This window comes from Solanum dulcamara, chromosome 4, assembly GCF_947179165.1.
Source record: "Solanum dulcamara chromosome 4, daSolDulc1.2, whole genome shotgun sequence".
Classification (NCBI taxonomy): Eukaryota; Viridiplantae; Streptophyta; class Magnoliopsida; order Solanales; family Solanaceae; genus Solanum; species Solanum dulcamara.
This window is the reverse complement of record NC_077240.1, coordinates 13,126,969-13,142,324: the sequence shown is the minus strand read 5'-3', so window position 1 is coordinate 13,142,324 and position 15,356 is coordinate 13,126,969. Positions and strand designations below refer to the sequence as shown.

The window sequence follows — 15,356 nt, the reverse complement described above, 5'->3', positions numbered from 1 at the left end:
GACACTCTGCATGCAATCTTAAAAAATGAAAAACAAACCTTACCGTTCAAGTGATCAATTTAGATGAATTGTTATAATTTAATATACACAATCTTAACTTACATTTTTATAAAAATATCTTACCATTTAAACTTCTAATCTTTTAAACATGACAATAATTTTTAACTTGATAGTATTAGCGAATTCAGATATGACAAAAAAATAAATTTGTCAATACTCTTTATAACGGACCAAATAATTTGGCGACCTATCAAAACCTACCTCACAATGTCAAGAACCTAAAAAGGGAAAAGAATAATGGGAAGAAAAAGACTTTAGAGGGCCTAAGGAATTAATGCACCAAAGTGACACAGATATCAATAAGCATAAGGTGAAATGATAAATAATTCATTTTTAATTAAAAGTTTTGAATTTATGTCCGATAGGATACAAAATTATTTTTGTTAGCGATTGTTTTATTTTTAATTTGAATTTTTTAAATTAAATTTAAATTCAAGCGAATTTAATATAAATATTGTACCGACAGTTATTATTTCCCTGTCATAAATTTATATTTCCATTTCTAGGAATTCGATTCTGTATATTTACGATAATATTTCTTTTCAGGTCTTTTTTTTTAATTGTAGAATATGGTAATTGATAGATAGTGTTAGAGTAATTATTATGGGGGGAAAAGGAATCTTTATTTAAATAGCTGGACAGATTCAAGGTTTTTTTTTAATTGATATATATTTAAATTATATATGAAATTTACATGTATTGTACATCTACCGTTTACGTTTAGTTTAATCATATTTAAATTAATTCTTAAAAAAAAAAGGAAAATATTATCGAAGTGCAGTAGGTTAATTTTTTTTTTCTTAAAAGTAAAGTTTATAGAAATTATGACCCCTAAATTTTGCTTTTAAGTCGAATTAACACTCCAAGATTTATCTTCTTTAGTTAAATTTATTGTAATAACTCGAAAACTCCCCTACTAGTGTCCATGGTAGAATTAGAGATTATACTATATTAATGACACATAAGAAAGAAACTGAATTTCTTTTTGATTTAAATCAAGGGACAAAAATAAGAATAATATTAATGATTAATAATATAAAAAAAATTATAAATAAATCTGCTTATATCAAGTTGTCATTAAACAGTACTTTAAAATTCTTTCCTAATAAGCCGCTACTATTTGATTCTAGTTAATGTTTTAACTAGAATGAAAAAAAAATCGAATAATAACTCTCAAATTTATTAGTAAATTTTATTTTGACATTCAAACCGCAAGTTGTCTCAAATGAGTATTTAAATAAAATGCTATTATTAGATAATTTTGATTCAAAACTTTGAAAAAACTTTTGTGTGTAATCTCAAATGTCTATTATGATAGATAGTTAACCACTTAAAATATGTTATTTATTTGAATTATATAATTCATTTTCAATTAGAACATGCATTGGGTTTTACTGTTTATTGAGATGAATTTGTACAATTAAAGGATGTGACATATTTTAAGTGATTAACTTATCTATTTATTGAACATTTGAAAATACGCTAAAAAAAAGTAATCAAAATTTAAAACAAAAGTGTCTAACAGAACTTTTATCATTTATTCATGATGCTCAATTTGAACTAGTCAATGAAAATAAAGAAGCCCCTCAAATTACCCAGAATATCTAAATGAAATTTGCTGACAATTTTGAGGCATTGTGGATTTATTAAGTCAAATTTCAAATCTTTAAGGACTAACTATCGGAGTTGCATATCGATCCGTCCGATTCGATTTCTAGTGTTATTAATTTGACTTATTAGCTATCAATTTTAAAATATGTTAAATCATTAAAATATTGTCAAGTTATTAATTAATTGACTATTGATGAGTATCAATTTAACCGTTAAAATTTCACTCCGTCACCTACCAACTAAATAATATGCAATTGGAAGAACACAACAAAAATTGACTGCCCAAAACACCTGCAGAAAATATATTTGCAGAAGCAGCAGCCTTTCCTTCTAGAACACCGGCACAACTTCAATATACAAACAACGTGGAACTATTTTGCAACCATTTTGTTTCTTGTTTTTTTTCCTTTTTGGAGCCTACCATTAACGACTCTCTCCCATTTCTTTGTTTACTCTTTCCCATCTTCTTGTAAATTTCACCCCACCCCATAATTTCAAACAAGAACAGCTTCTACAATGTCTTTGACCTTTGAATTTCTTCTTCACTTATATCCCATTTATACAAATTACTATTATTATTCCCATTCAAGAATCTCAGCTTCATTTCTTCTCTGTTACACATACTCAAGTAGGTAGTGATTTACATCTATAGCTGAACACCCTTTTTGTATTTTTATGAGATATACCCTTTTCTGTGTGATTCTTGATAGTTGACTTCTTGGGTGTAGTATATTGTGAGATGTTAAAGATTGAAATTTTTCATTGATTCTTTGTTTGGGGTTTGTGATTTACTATCTGGGGTTTTGATGAATCTGATAAATTTTAGTTTTGAACTGTTTGATGGGGTCAGTGATCTTGAGATTATTGTTTAGAGATTCCTGTTGTTGTTGCTGATCTGTTCAAACCATCTGCCCCTTATAGCCTTAGATTGTCTTCTGAACTAATATGGAGAATTCCACAGTTGCTGATTCCATTATGATGAATTCATCCTCTATAAGAAGCATGTCATCAAATAGGTCAAGGGCATCTGGTGGGGGGTCTGTGAGGGAGATGAATTTAGGTGATTTAGGATCGAAAGCTGTTAGATATGGGTCACGGGGTGCTGACTCTGAGGGGTATGGAACATCTCAAAAAGAGATCAGTGATGAGGATTCTAGAATTGTTTATTTAAGTGATCCTGAGAGAACAAACGAGAAGTTTGAATTTTCAGGGAATTCAATTAGGACTGCAAAATACTCTATTGTGACCTTCTTGCCTCGAAACCTGTTCGAGCAGTTCCATAGAGTTGCATACATTTACTTTCTGGTGATTGCTATCCTTAATCAGCTGCCTATGTTGGCTGTTTTTGGTCGGTGGGCTTCAATTCTTCCGCTGGCTTTTGTGCTATTAGTTACAGCAGTTAAGGATGCCTACGAGGATTATAGGCGCCACCGTTCTGACAGGATTGAGAATAACCGGTTGGCATTGGTGTTGTTGGATGGTCAGTTTCAAGAGAAAAAATGGAAGGAGATAAAGGTGGGTGAAATCATCAAAATTTCATCAAGTGGTACCATTCCTTGTGATATGGTATTGCTCTCGACAAGTGATCCCACTGGGGTTGCCTATATCCAGACTATTAATTTAGATGGGGAATCAAATCTGAAGACACGGTATGCAAAGCAGGAGACACAGATGAAGATGCCAGAAAAGGACAGCATTAGTGGGATGATCAAATGTGAGAAACCGAATAGGAACATTTATGGTTTTCATGCTAATATGGAAATAGATGGAAAGCGTGTTTCTCTTGGACCTTCAAATATAATCCTCCGTGGCTGTGAGCTCAAGAACACTAGTTGGGCTATTGGAGTTGCAGTTTATGCTGGAAGAGAAACTAAAGCTATGCTCAACAACTCTGGAGCTCCATCAAAGAGGAGCCGTCTTGAGACCCGCATGAACAGGGAGATCATTCTCCTCTCTTTCTTCCTTGTTGCATTATGTACTCTTGTCTCCATTTGTGCCGGTGTTTGGTTGAGGCACTACAAGGATGAGTTAAATACCATCCCCTTCTACAGGAAATTGGACTTCTCAGAAGACAAAGTTGAAGACTACAATTACTATGGCTGGGGACTGGAAATAGTGTTTACTTTTCTGATGTCAGTTATCGTCTACCAGATTATGATCCCTATATCACTGTACATATCTATGGAGCTTGTTCGTGTTGGTCAGGCTTACTTTATGATCCAAGATACTCGAATGTATGATGAAACTTCAAACGCAAGATTCCAGTGTAGGGCTCTTAACATAAATGAGGATCTGGGCCAAATAAAATATGTTTTCTCTGACAAAACTGGTACCTTAACTGAGAACAAGATGGAATTTCAATGTGCAAGTATTTGGAGTGTAGATTATGGTAGTGGAAAATCAGATTCTCAAGAAGAAGTAGCTGGATACTCTGTTCAAGGTACTAAAACTTTTCATCATCTTCCAACCCTACCCCACCTCCTAGATAAAGAAAAATAACCCTTTCTTGGTTAGCGACTGTTTGGTAACATATTGGAACTTACATTTTCTTTCTTATTTGGCTAGTAGATGGTCAGGTTTTAAGGCCAAAAATGAAGGTGAAGGTTGATCCAGTGCTTTTGAATATATCCAAAAATGGGAAGCATTCTGACGAAGGGAAACATATTCATGATTTTCTCCTTGCCTTAGCTGCTTGCAACACAATTGTCCCTCTTGCTGTGGAGACATCTGATCCGGCTGTGAAGTTGGTAGATTACCAAGGGGAGTCTCCGGATGAGCAGGCATTGGTTTATGCTGCAGCAGCTTATGGATTTATGCTCATTGAGAGAACATCAGGCCATATTGTAATAGATGTTCAAGGAGAAAGACAAAGGTAATGTTAAACTTAGTTTTTCCCCTTTCCTCAACTTCTGTGCCTGTTTAATTTTTCTTGTACTACTGGAGATCCAACCTTACTAAGGTAATTAGGTATGCTCTACTTTAAATGCTCAGCAACTAGAATTACTGATTACAAGGAAATTCAATGGAAATGTGGATGTTTGAAGCTTTAAATTCATGGAAAGCTAGTTAAATCATGCTTATCAAATATAAATTTGTGAGAGAGCGTGCACACACCTCCAATCGAAATTTTATTTTAGCTGTCAATTAATCGGCCTTCTTTTCATTTGACTGAAGAAGATTTAAACTTTTAATATTGGAAAGAACTTTCTAGCATATATAGATGTATTCAGCTGTATCTATTATGCAATTCTCATATCACACTGTCCCTGATGCGATGCCGTTTTAGTTACCTATGACACAGTCTAATGACTCTAATCCCCATTTCATGGTAATTGCAGGTTCAATGTACTAGGCTTACATGAATTTGACAGTGATCGGAAGAGGATGTCAGTAATATTAGGCTGCCCTGACAACTCAGTAAAAGTTTTTGTTAAAGGTGCAGATACAACCATGTTTGGCGTCATAGATAAATCATTGAGCTTGAATGTAGTGCAAGCAACAGAACTGCATCTACACTCTTATTCCTCAATGGGTCTCAGAACTCTTGTAGTGGGGATGAGAGAAATGAGTGCTTCTGAATTTGAGGAATGGCAGTCTTCTTATGAGGCAGCAAACACTGCTGTGATTGGTAGGGCAGCTCTACTTCGGAAAGTAGCTGGCAATGTAGAAAAGAACCTCACCATATTAGGTGCCTCTGGTATTGAAGATAAATTGCAGGAAGGTGTACCAGAAGCTATTGAGTCCTTAAGAGTGGCAGGCATTAAAGTTTGGGTTTTGACTGGGGACAAGCAAGAGACAGCAATTTCAATTGGCTATTCCTCGAAACTTTTAACGAACAATATGACTCAGATTGTGGTAAATAACAAATCTAAGGAGTCATGTAAAAGGTCTTTGGAAGCTGCACTGACTAGGTGTAAGAGTCTAATGCCACATAATGCTGAGGAAAATACTGGAGCTGGAGCAAGTGCAATTGCTTTAATCATTGATGGAACAAGCCTCGTTTATGTCCTTGACGGCGAACTTGAAGAACTGGTAATGCTTGTAGACCTTAAACTCTCTCTTTCTCTCTTTGCGTTTGTATCTAATACACAATTACATATATACATCAGTAATATTGCATATCCCCTTTACTTAAACCTGTTCTTCATTTCAATGCAGCTATTCCAGTTGGCCAGTTATTGCTCTGTTGTACTCTGTTGTCGAGTGGCCCCGTTACAAAAGGCCGGAATTGTTGCTCTCATAAAGAACCGCACTGATGACATGACACTTGCAATTGGGGATGGTAAGTGTTAGTACTCTTTGTGATGGGGCATTAGGAGTTGTACTGTCTGAAATAAATCTACATGACAAGTGACAAGAAAAAAATTTACAGAAACAATACTGATCTAAAATTCATTGTTATGATTTCAGGTGCAAATGATGTGTCAATGATCCAAATGGCTGATGTGGGCATTGGCATCAGTGGCCAAGAGGGACGTCAAGCTGTGATGGCATCAGATTTTGCAATGGGACAATTCAGATTCTTGGTCCCTCTTCTGTTGGTTCATGGCCATTGGAATTATCAACGAATGGGCTACATGATATTATACAACTTCTACAGAAATGCTATACTTGTTTTTGTCTTATTCTGGTAAGTGTACTTGTAGCGAGAGTACAGTTCTCTCTCATGCTTCTCACTATTTCTAGGACTTGATAATTTAGACACAATTCAGTGGAAAATACACTTGGCATTAGTACTAGACCTTTCTAAGTTTAAAAAAGAAACATAGCTGAAAATACTCACATAATGACTGGTGTCAAGTTGGAATATGGTTATGAAGAATTAAGTAGTAAATGACTAATACATTCTTAAAATGAGCAATATATGTTAGGACATTAGCCAGATTGTTTAATGATGGCTGACTAAAGTTGCACGTAGAATGTTAATGGTCCATAATGGAGAACAGTAAAGTATGCTTTTGTGAAATAATATTGTAAATTTTCCTTTCAGCACCAGCTGACCCTTTTTAATTATTCTGCTCAGGTATGCTCTCTTTACAGCTTTCACTTTGACCACTTCTCTAACTGACTGGAGCAGCATGTTATACTCCATAATCTATACTTCGGTGCCTACAATAGTTGTTGGGATTCTCGATAAGGATCTAAGTAGAGTGACTCTTATGAAGTATCCGCAACTCTACGGTGCTGGACAAAGGCAAGAGAGCTACAATAAGAAATTATTTTGGGTAACCATGATTGACACCTTATGGCAAAGTGTAGTGGCCTTCTTTGTACCTGTTCTAGCATACTGGGAAAGTGAGATTGATATCTCAAGCATTGGAGATCTATGGACACTTGCTGTCGTTATTTTGGTCAACGTACATCTAGCAATGGATGTGATTCGTTGGTCTTGGATTACTCATGCTGCCATTTGGGGATCTATAGTAGCCACTTTTATTTGTGTCATGGTCATTGACTCGCTCACGTTTCTACCTGGATACTGGTAAGATCACTCTTCTGATTTTCTTCTAGATAATGTATCTCTTGTTTTCTGTGGACACTGCACATCATTTGCTCCCACTGTATTTATATTTGCTTATACAGTTTTAGGCACTTTCAAAGACTCTTTCATACTACTTGTTAGTCAGCGGAGAAAATTGCTGAAACCTAAAAGATTTGAAGAAATCCAACCATAAAACTTTAGTTTCTGAAGATGGTTGCTTCTTTCCTTTAAAAGCTAGGTGACCTTTTAGTTTGAGATGCAGTACCACAGAAAACTAAGACTAGGCTTTGATTCCATTCTTATAGTTGATCTGTCTCCTAGGCCTGGAGACCCCTGCACACTTGGCCTGTATTTTGAGTCTTTTGGTACAAATCCAAGGGCAAGAGAGAGCAAAAAATAAATAAATAGACAAACGTAGAAGGAAATAATTCTTCTTCATTTATATTCTGCTAACTTCAAATATAACTGTTATTCTTTTGTTTATGTCTCATGAAAAACAGATGTCTTGTATATTAGTGTGTGTTTCGTCACAGTTTTCAGATCCCTGTCCCTTCCAAAATTTAAATCTGCAAGAGAATATATTGGAATTTGATTTCCCATGCAGAAGCTGCACTTGCTAAAATTGAATCACGATGACCATTGGTATTTCTGCTCTTATCTTGTAAATCAACCAAGAAACTTTTTTCAGTTTTAATTTTTCTTCACAACTTACCAGCTCACATGGTAACAAAGAAGTTTTCAGGATTCTCTTGATTTATGCTGACCAACTTATCAAGTCAGAGAAGTAAAGACTGATTTGCATGTAAAATTATTTTTGCAGGGCCATTTTCCATGCAGCTGGGGAAGCTAAATTCTGGTTTTGCTTGCTTTCCATAACAATAGCTGCACTTGCTCCTCGTTTTATCGTCAAAGCTTTCATTCAGCATGCTAGACCTCGTGATATTCAGATTGCAAGAGAAGGAGAGAAGTTCAGAAATTTAAGAGACTCTCAGACTACAGAAATAGAAATGAATCCAATTGACCCTCCTCGAAGATGATGGAGCGTTTTGTTCAGTTCTCTTCTCCATCACTTCTGCTTGTAAAAAGGTTTTTTTATATTTCTTTTGGTTACTTTGGAGATTTCCTCCTCGTTACTGGATTTTGTTTGTCTTTGGTTTCCAAAGGATAGGAGTAGTTAGTATTCAGGTCCATTCTTTGCTATTCATGCACATTCATTGTACATTAAAAAACTGTACAATACTGGTTATATACCCTTATGTAACACCAATTTTCATCAATAGAATGAGAATACATACTCAAGTTTTTGTTAAATGTTACTTCCCTATCTTTGTCTAGATTATTGCATCATGTTACACTTTTCATCAACTTATTGCTACTCCTTGCATGGTGTTACCAAGCCAGTACTGAATTGTGAATTTGTCCATTGTGTTAAAATGGCCATTGATACCTTTCTAAGGTTTACATTGAGAAGAAAGTTTTTGTTTTTATCTATTGAATTATTGATTGATCATCTTCCATGTATTATGATTGATTCCTAGTTTATCTAATTTGCTTAGAAACCAAGAAACTCCTTTATGGAAGGCTTCACACATTCTTTGGTGATAGTTGATGGGTGAATTGGTCAACACGTTTAGGCTAAGATGGTTCAAAAATAATAATCAGCAACTATGTGTTTGAAAGTGTATGGTATGTGGTAGAGAAGAGGTGATCTGATTATGTGTACACATTTAACTCATAGAATCCCCATTCTAAATGCACCTCTATGGTATGGTTGAGTAGTGGCGGATCTAGAGTACAAGGTATGGGTTCACGCAACTGTAGTACCTTTTGAGGTTGTTATAAAATTTAAATCTTAAATTGACCAAGCTTAAAGAAATGAATTTGAGTATAAAAAGTCAAAGCTTGAAATTGTAACTTATGAAATGTCTTGAAACAAAGAATCCATCTCCACATGATTTTCCATGAATTCAGCCCCCATTTTGAAACGTAACATGACATCTTGTCAATGGAAATTATGGTTGAAATAGTCTTTCTATTGTCTCATTTTCACAGAAGTTTCCACCACAAACATCTCTCTTCAAAAATATTAGTAGATGACTTTTTTTGCCGTGTATATAAATTTTGATGAACAAAGTTATCTTAGCGTCTATCCTGGACATGTGGTAAGCATAACAAAAAAGTGACTAAGATCAACAAGAACTTTGTCCGACTTTCTAAAAAGTACAAAAAGTTGATTTTTTTATCTTGTAAGCTTTAAAAAGATGTTTGACGTCTTCCAATTTCTATAACTTTCTCTGTTAATAAATTAACTTTTCAAACCAACACCACCTCCATAGTTTTTTTTGCCTCATATTATATATATGATATAAAAGTCAAATTAACACCTTAAATTCATCATTTAGTTAAGTAATTGTTGTCCCAGTATCCAATATAGTAAAACATAAATATTTTTAAGTTTTAAGATGAAAAGAAAGACAGTATCTGAGCCCACAAAATTCAATATATGTCCTTAAGAAATTTAATTCTCTCATTGTATTCGAGATTATTGATTATTTCCTTACAGAATAAAACGGATAAACTATTAAAGAAGTAGCGGTACCTCAAACTTCAATAATTTTAGCGAACTCAAAAAGGTATCAACAAAATCACACAAAGACTTAACTTTGTTTGTAAGAAAATATAGGAAGGAGAAAATTCGATGCATAAAACTGAGAGAAACCTCTCTATTTATAGCCAGCAATTGGTGCGAATTCACGTATTCACACTTTACTTAAATCCAATAATAATGTGATATAAAATGTGTATTCATTTGCAGCAACTATAGAGTAGCGTAGAAGTTGATATTGCTGCTTGAAATGTGATCTCATTTTAGATCAAACCCAACTTAAGTTCATAACAGTAATGAGCTTGTTTGCTAGTCAAGTTGGCTAATCCATTTGTGAATTTTTTGGGCTAGGCCCACTGATACAGAGATGGTAAAATTTTCATTAATAAACTTACATATTTATTATTTATAACAATAACATTTTTATTTTTGTTAAATGCTTATAATACAGTTTTAATATATATTACAAAAAATAATTTATAAAACACATATAATACAAATTTTATTGATAGATAATACCTTTATAACACACTTTAATACAATTATAATGTACCGTGTCAATTTTTTACTAAGCAAGCATAACATATTTTTAAAACACTTATAATACATTTATATTAAATACATAATTCACTTTTAATACATAGTGCAGATTTATCATAATATTGTTATGTATTGTTATAAATGATAATAAATAAATAAATAAAAATATCGCTAAAATTGATAATTATTTATTAAAAAATAATTTTTACATTTTTGCTAAGGGTGCTTTTCACAAAGGGTTAAAAAAAGGCGCAATAATAACCATTTGTTTACAAATTTTGCCTCAAATGTAGAGTTATCCTCAAAAGAGTACTGAAACCTTATAGCCAGTAGTAACAGAGAATAGTAAACAATTGAAACAGATCATTATCCTAGTGGTATAATGTTACATTTTGTACAAGAAAAGGTTCATGGATCATTGGATATTTGCATAAGTTCTTACACTTGACCAGGGGACTCTTGGTTGCCATAAGTGTCTCTATTCCAAGGGTCTTGGACCTGAGCTGCAAATTGTAAGTTCCATATCAAGTCTTCTACAGAAGGACATTGCGATGGTTCATCTGAAAGACATCTTATGCATAGTTCCATTAATGTCCTAAGAGAACCGTCTGAACATTCTTTCTGAACAGCTGGATCAATGATGTCCCTCCGAGCTATTTCGTCAGCTGTTAAGCTAAGTATAAGCTGCAATAAGAACAACAAGAAAAGGTTTTAACAAAATAGTTCTTCAACTTGATGACATGAAGAATTTCTCATAAATGTCAAAAGTGACTCTTACAATGTCTTTTGAAACATCTATATCATTTTTCGTATCGATTGTCCTTCCCAATATGATTTCAAGTAAGATTACTCCGAAGTCATACACATCATCTTTCTCCTCGTATTTTAACCTGCATTTAGGAAGATATTAACAAGAGAAGGAATTCATTAATACGACGAAACTCTAGGTTTTTTGTTTCTGAAGTTAGCAGAGTAAACAAAAAGGTATTGTTTTTTTCAATGGGTGGAGGAAAAAATTACTTGAAACAGTATAGTGCCAGTAGAAGAAAGAGAATAAAGAAATAAACCGAAGAGTGAGGCATGAATTGACATTAACTAGTAGTCTACTTGCTGCTCCTGAAAACGGAAGAGTTCTATCTCAGAATCTCCTAAGACGGTCCAAGTCTATGACTCTAAACATTGTCTTCAGGAATCATAACCAAAGAAAGGGATGATGCAATATCAGTGCATACCCCCAATAGCAGTGGCTGGAGAGGTGTTGTCTAGATTTGGTCATGATACGCTTAAGACTCTCTAAAACCTTTTTAGACCAATTTGCAATAAGTATAACAAAGATTAGTTTTCAATAAGTGCTTCTGAAATCGAACCATAAAAGAGGAGAGCAATGAAGACCCAAAATGTAGCAGTAGAAGCTGAGATTGATGAGATCATTTACCTTTGCCCATCATTTCCCTTTGATCCACTAGAAGACGGTCCAGTATCCTACGAACAGTTGCAATAACGAAATGATGAATGTTCAAGAATGAAATGAATGATTAAGAATATAGTAGGGAAGAGAGGTACCATTTTCTTATTTTCAATTAACAAAGGCAGATTGTATTTGCTAATCTTTACGTGGAAATTCTGATCCAGCAATACATCTGTAATCTTCAATTGATTGGAGAATACTCCTGGTACTATTCCAGTATGAAGGAACTGAATTCCCTTTGCTATCCCTATTGCAGCTGACATCCGTTGTGTCCATGTAAACTTTTGAGCTGAATTAGCTTCTACAAAACCAAGAGTTTGCAAAGAAGTCCAGAATAAGAATTCAGAACAACTGTCTTAAAGACAATAAACACCTGTACATTTAAGCATCTGGAAAAGGAGAAACAACATGTTGCATAATCTAGGAGAAACAATTAAAAGCATCTCATGTCCCCTTAAAATTCATCAGCACTTTTGAGAAGAAGTACAATGTAGTAGGTGCTTGTCGTGATTGAGGACAATCTAGTAATATGTATCAAAACAATATGGAACGGATTGTTGCAAAGATGCTTGTTTTCTATAACGTCTACATACCAGAAGACATGTACTTACGACTGTGTATCATTTATATAATACTGTAGAAATAGTCAAATAGCTAAAACTAAGGGGCCGTTTGGTTGAAAACAAGTTATTCCATAATTAATTAAACTGGGATTAGCTATCCTGGGATAACTTATCCCACCATGTATATGAGATAACTTATCCTATCACTATGGTATAAATGGTGGGATAACTTATTCCAAACTTGGCAACCAAACAAGACATCAAAATTTTATCTCTGGACTATTTTTTTATCCAATGACTATTTATTTTTATCCCTTACACCAAACGACCCCTAAATGTTCAATTATAAGCTGTTGCAGTTGTCATGCCAAATGATAACTCGCGAATCAGACGAACTTTTCTAGACTATATACCTGATATGACCCGTCGCAGTGTCACATTTGGCACGAATTCAAAGACTAAACATATTCGGCTAACACTTGAGTCATCTTGGTAGCATTCAAAGCAATGTCCAATAGTACTAACTAAATGGCAGCATCTGATCTTTGAAATACGCCCTAGTTGGTGAGTGTATGACTGGACACTAAGCCTCTTCCTCATTTTCATGCTTCTTATAGCAACCGCAGTGCCATCCGTGAGCTGCCCTTTGTAAATCTATTATTCAGAACACAGAAAAGCACAATCAGAATTCACCATAGATGCAAGAGAATTAAGGAATGAACTACAAAACAGATGGTTGTGGAATAACATTTTTCAAATGGTCTTACAGTATATAGTAAGGAAACCCATACCTGCCCACTGGAGCTTGCACCGATTAGATTTGATATATCAAAGTTATTAGTGGCCTCTCGAAGCTCATCCAAGACGAACGTTCGATAAGGAGGGACCCCAAGCAGTCCCAACTTCCTCTTTTCGGAAATATACCCTGTCATGAATCAAAGATCAAGATACATCTTGAAATTTAGGCAAGAACAGAGTTTCTTCCAATAAAACAGTATCGGCCAATTTCCTGAAATGAACTGATATGTTCAATCTATATATAAAGAAACTCCTTTTGGGGAATAATGCTTATATAGACTTTTCAAGAACAACAACAACAACAACAACACACCCAGTGTAAATCCCATATGTGGGATCTGGGGAGGATAGAGTGTACACAGACTTTACAAAACATCAGATTAATAATTTTCAGGACCTAAATAGTAAAATGTTTCACAAGTTGAAATCATTAACATAATATGTTTGTGTTAGAGAAGGAGAGAGCTTACTTGCATCACTAAGCAGCTTAAGAGTGTGAGCAGGAGAGATTTTTCCAAGTATCAATCTTGTTTGAGGGGCTTTGCTAGCTTTCTGCTTGGCATACTCTCTTCTAACAACCACGAAAGCCAAACCGATAATCGCAACTACTCCAACAAAACCTCCTACCATACTTGATGCAAGAACAGCTTTACCATTTCCCCCTTTAACCTTTCCCTTATGAGGCTCAATACTAACAGCCAAAGCTTCATTATGGCAAAAAGAGTAAGGATGCTGCCATTGCTCTCTATTCGACAGACAATTCCCAGAAAACAATACACTCTTGGAACCAGAACTAGGATGCAAGCAAGCAGGCAACTCCCCTGCCAAGTAATTTGATGATAAATTCACAAAAGAAAGGTCTTGACTACATGTCACATTCTTTAGAAGCTTCCCAGTTAGTTTGTTTCCAGAAATATCCAAATAGCTGAGTGATGGCAATGATAAAATTGTTGGTGAAAAGGGTCCAACAAGCTCATTGGAAGAAATGTCTAGTTTCTTCAACTGATAACAGGAACTCAGTTCTTTTGGTACCCCTAAACTGAACTTGTTCTTCCTAAGTACCAAAGAAACCAACTTGGTTGAAATATTTGGGAAATTAGGTCCAAGATTGTTACTTTCCAAATCAAGAACTTGTAGATTTGACAGATGATGAAGGTTTGGAACTTCCCCGGAAAAATTATTACCAGAAAGAGATAGGATTCTTAGGGTTTGTAAATTTGACAAAGAATTAGGCAATGAACCAGAAAATGAATTGTTTTTGAAACTCAAAACAGACAAAGAATGAAGGAAACCTACCCCTTCAGGAACTTGACCTGTGAACTTATTATCATCCAATATAAGTGTCTGAAGACTCTTCAAATATGAAATCTCTCCTGGAATCTCACCATAAAAGAAGTTTGAACTGATATTGACAATCTCCAAAGAAGATAAAAATCCAATCTTTTTAGGTAAAGTTCCTCTCAAACCTAAAGAAACCAAAGAAAGTACCTTTAAATTAGGCAAAAGAGCAAGATTAGAGAAAAGGGTGTCTGTAGAAAACCCCTGAGGCAAATTAGGAAACCAGTTATAGCCAGAAATATGAAGCTGTGTTATGTCATCTTCATAACACATAAGTGTTAAGGCAGTGTTTGGTTCACTGTTACAAAAATCTGTGTTGTCACTCCAACTACTCAAATCTTGAGGGAAGTTCAAAAGCTGCTTGATTTTTACTATAGCTTCATATTGTGAAGATTCTAATAACTCATGTGATAAATTACACAGAAGAAACACCATGAATACAAGAAGCCACCATGAACACTGCACTGAATTTGCAATTCCCATGGCATATGCAAATTTTTTGCTGATTTTGTTTTCAGGAATTAAAGTTGTAAACTTCAAGAAAATGATGAGGTTGAAGAAGCTGCATGCATTTTTAAAGATTACAGTCACTACAAAGTAGAGAAGTATATTTCTTGATAGTTAATTTAGGATATTTATGAAAAAAACTGCTCTGTAAGCACGTTTTTGTGCAGTAATATATGCTTTTCTTTGTGTCTTTCCTAAGTTTTTGTTTATACTTTATACTTTCTTTCCATTCATTTTAGTTGTTTTGCCGATAATTAATTTATATAAATTTTGATTAATATTTTAAAATATATTTTATTATATTAATATGAAAAGAATGACAATTTTTAAAAAAAATGTGAGTTTTTAGCTATTTAAATTTTAATTTTATAACATTGAATTAAT

At 34.2% G+C, this 15,356-nt stretch overlaps 2 protein-coding genes across 3 annotated transcripts; one reads left to right on the top strand and one right to left on the bottom strand.

The window, feature by feature from the left end:
• Positions 1-1,962: 1,962 nt before the first annotated feature.
• On the top strand, positions 1,963-8,464 carry LOC129886360 (phospholipid-transporting ATPase 1). Of its 2 annotated transcripts, none has more exons than XM_055961015.1 (7): positions 1,963-4,111; positions 4,240-4,543; positions 5,010-5,703; positions 5,830-5,953; positions 6,082-6,301; positions 6,695-7,153; positions 7,974-8,464. In XM_055961015.1, exons 1-7 carry the CDS (start codon positions 2,617-2,619, stop codon positions 8,188-8,190), a joined length of 3,513 nt encoding a protein of 1,170 aa, XP_055816990.1. In that variant the 5' UTR covers positions 1,963-2,616; the 3' UTR covers positions 8,191-8,464. The 2 variants fall into 2 exon arrangements, with proteins under 2 accessions (XP_055816990.1, XP_055816989.1); XM_055961014.1 differs by having other exon boundaries at positions 4,237-4,543.
• A 2,096-nt stretch (positions 8,465-10,560) lies between these two features.
• On the bottom strand, positions 10,561-15,121 carry LOC129886359 (probable inactive leucine-rich repeat receptor-like protein kinase At3g03770). The gene is made up of 7 exons (XM_055961013.1): positions 13,598-15,121; positions 13,121-13,254; positions 12,743-12,983; positions 11,862-12,067; positions 11,734-11,780; positions 11,077-11,188; positions 10,561-10,982 (listed from the first exon to the last, which is right to left on the bottom strand). Exons 1-7 carry the CDS (start codon positions 14,946-14,948, stop codon positions 10,737-10,739), a joined length of 2,337 nt encoding a protein of 778 aa, XP_055816988.1. The 5' UTR covers positions 14,949-15,121; the 3' UTR covers positions 10,561-10,736.
• Positions 15,122-15,356: the final 235 nt, after the last annotated feature.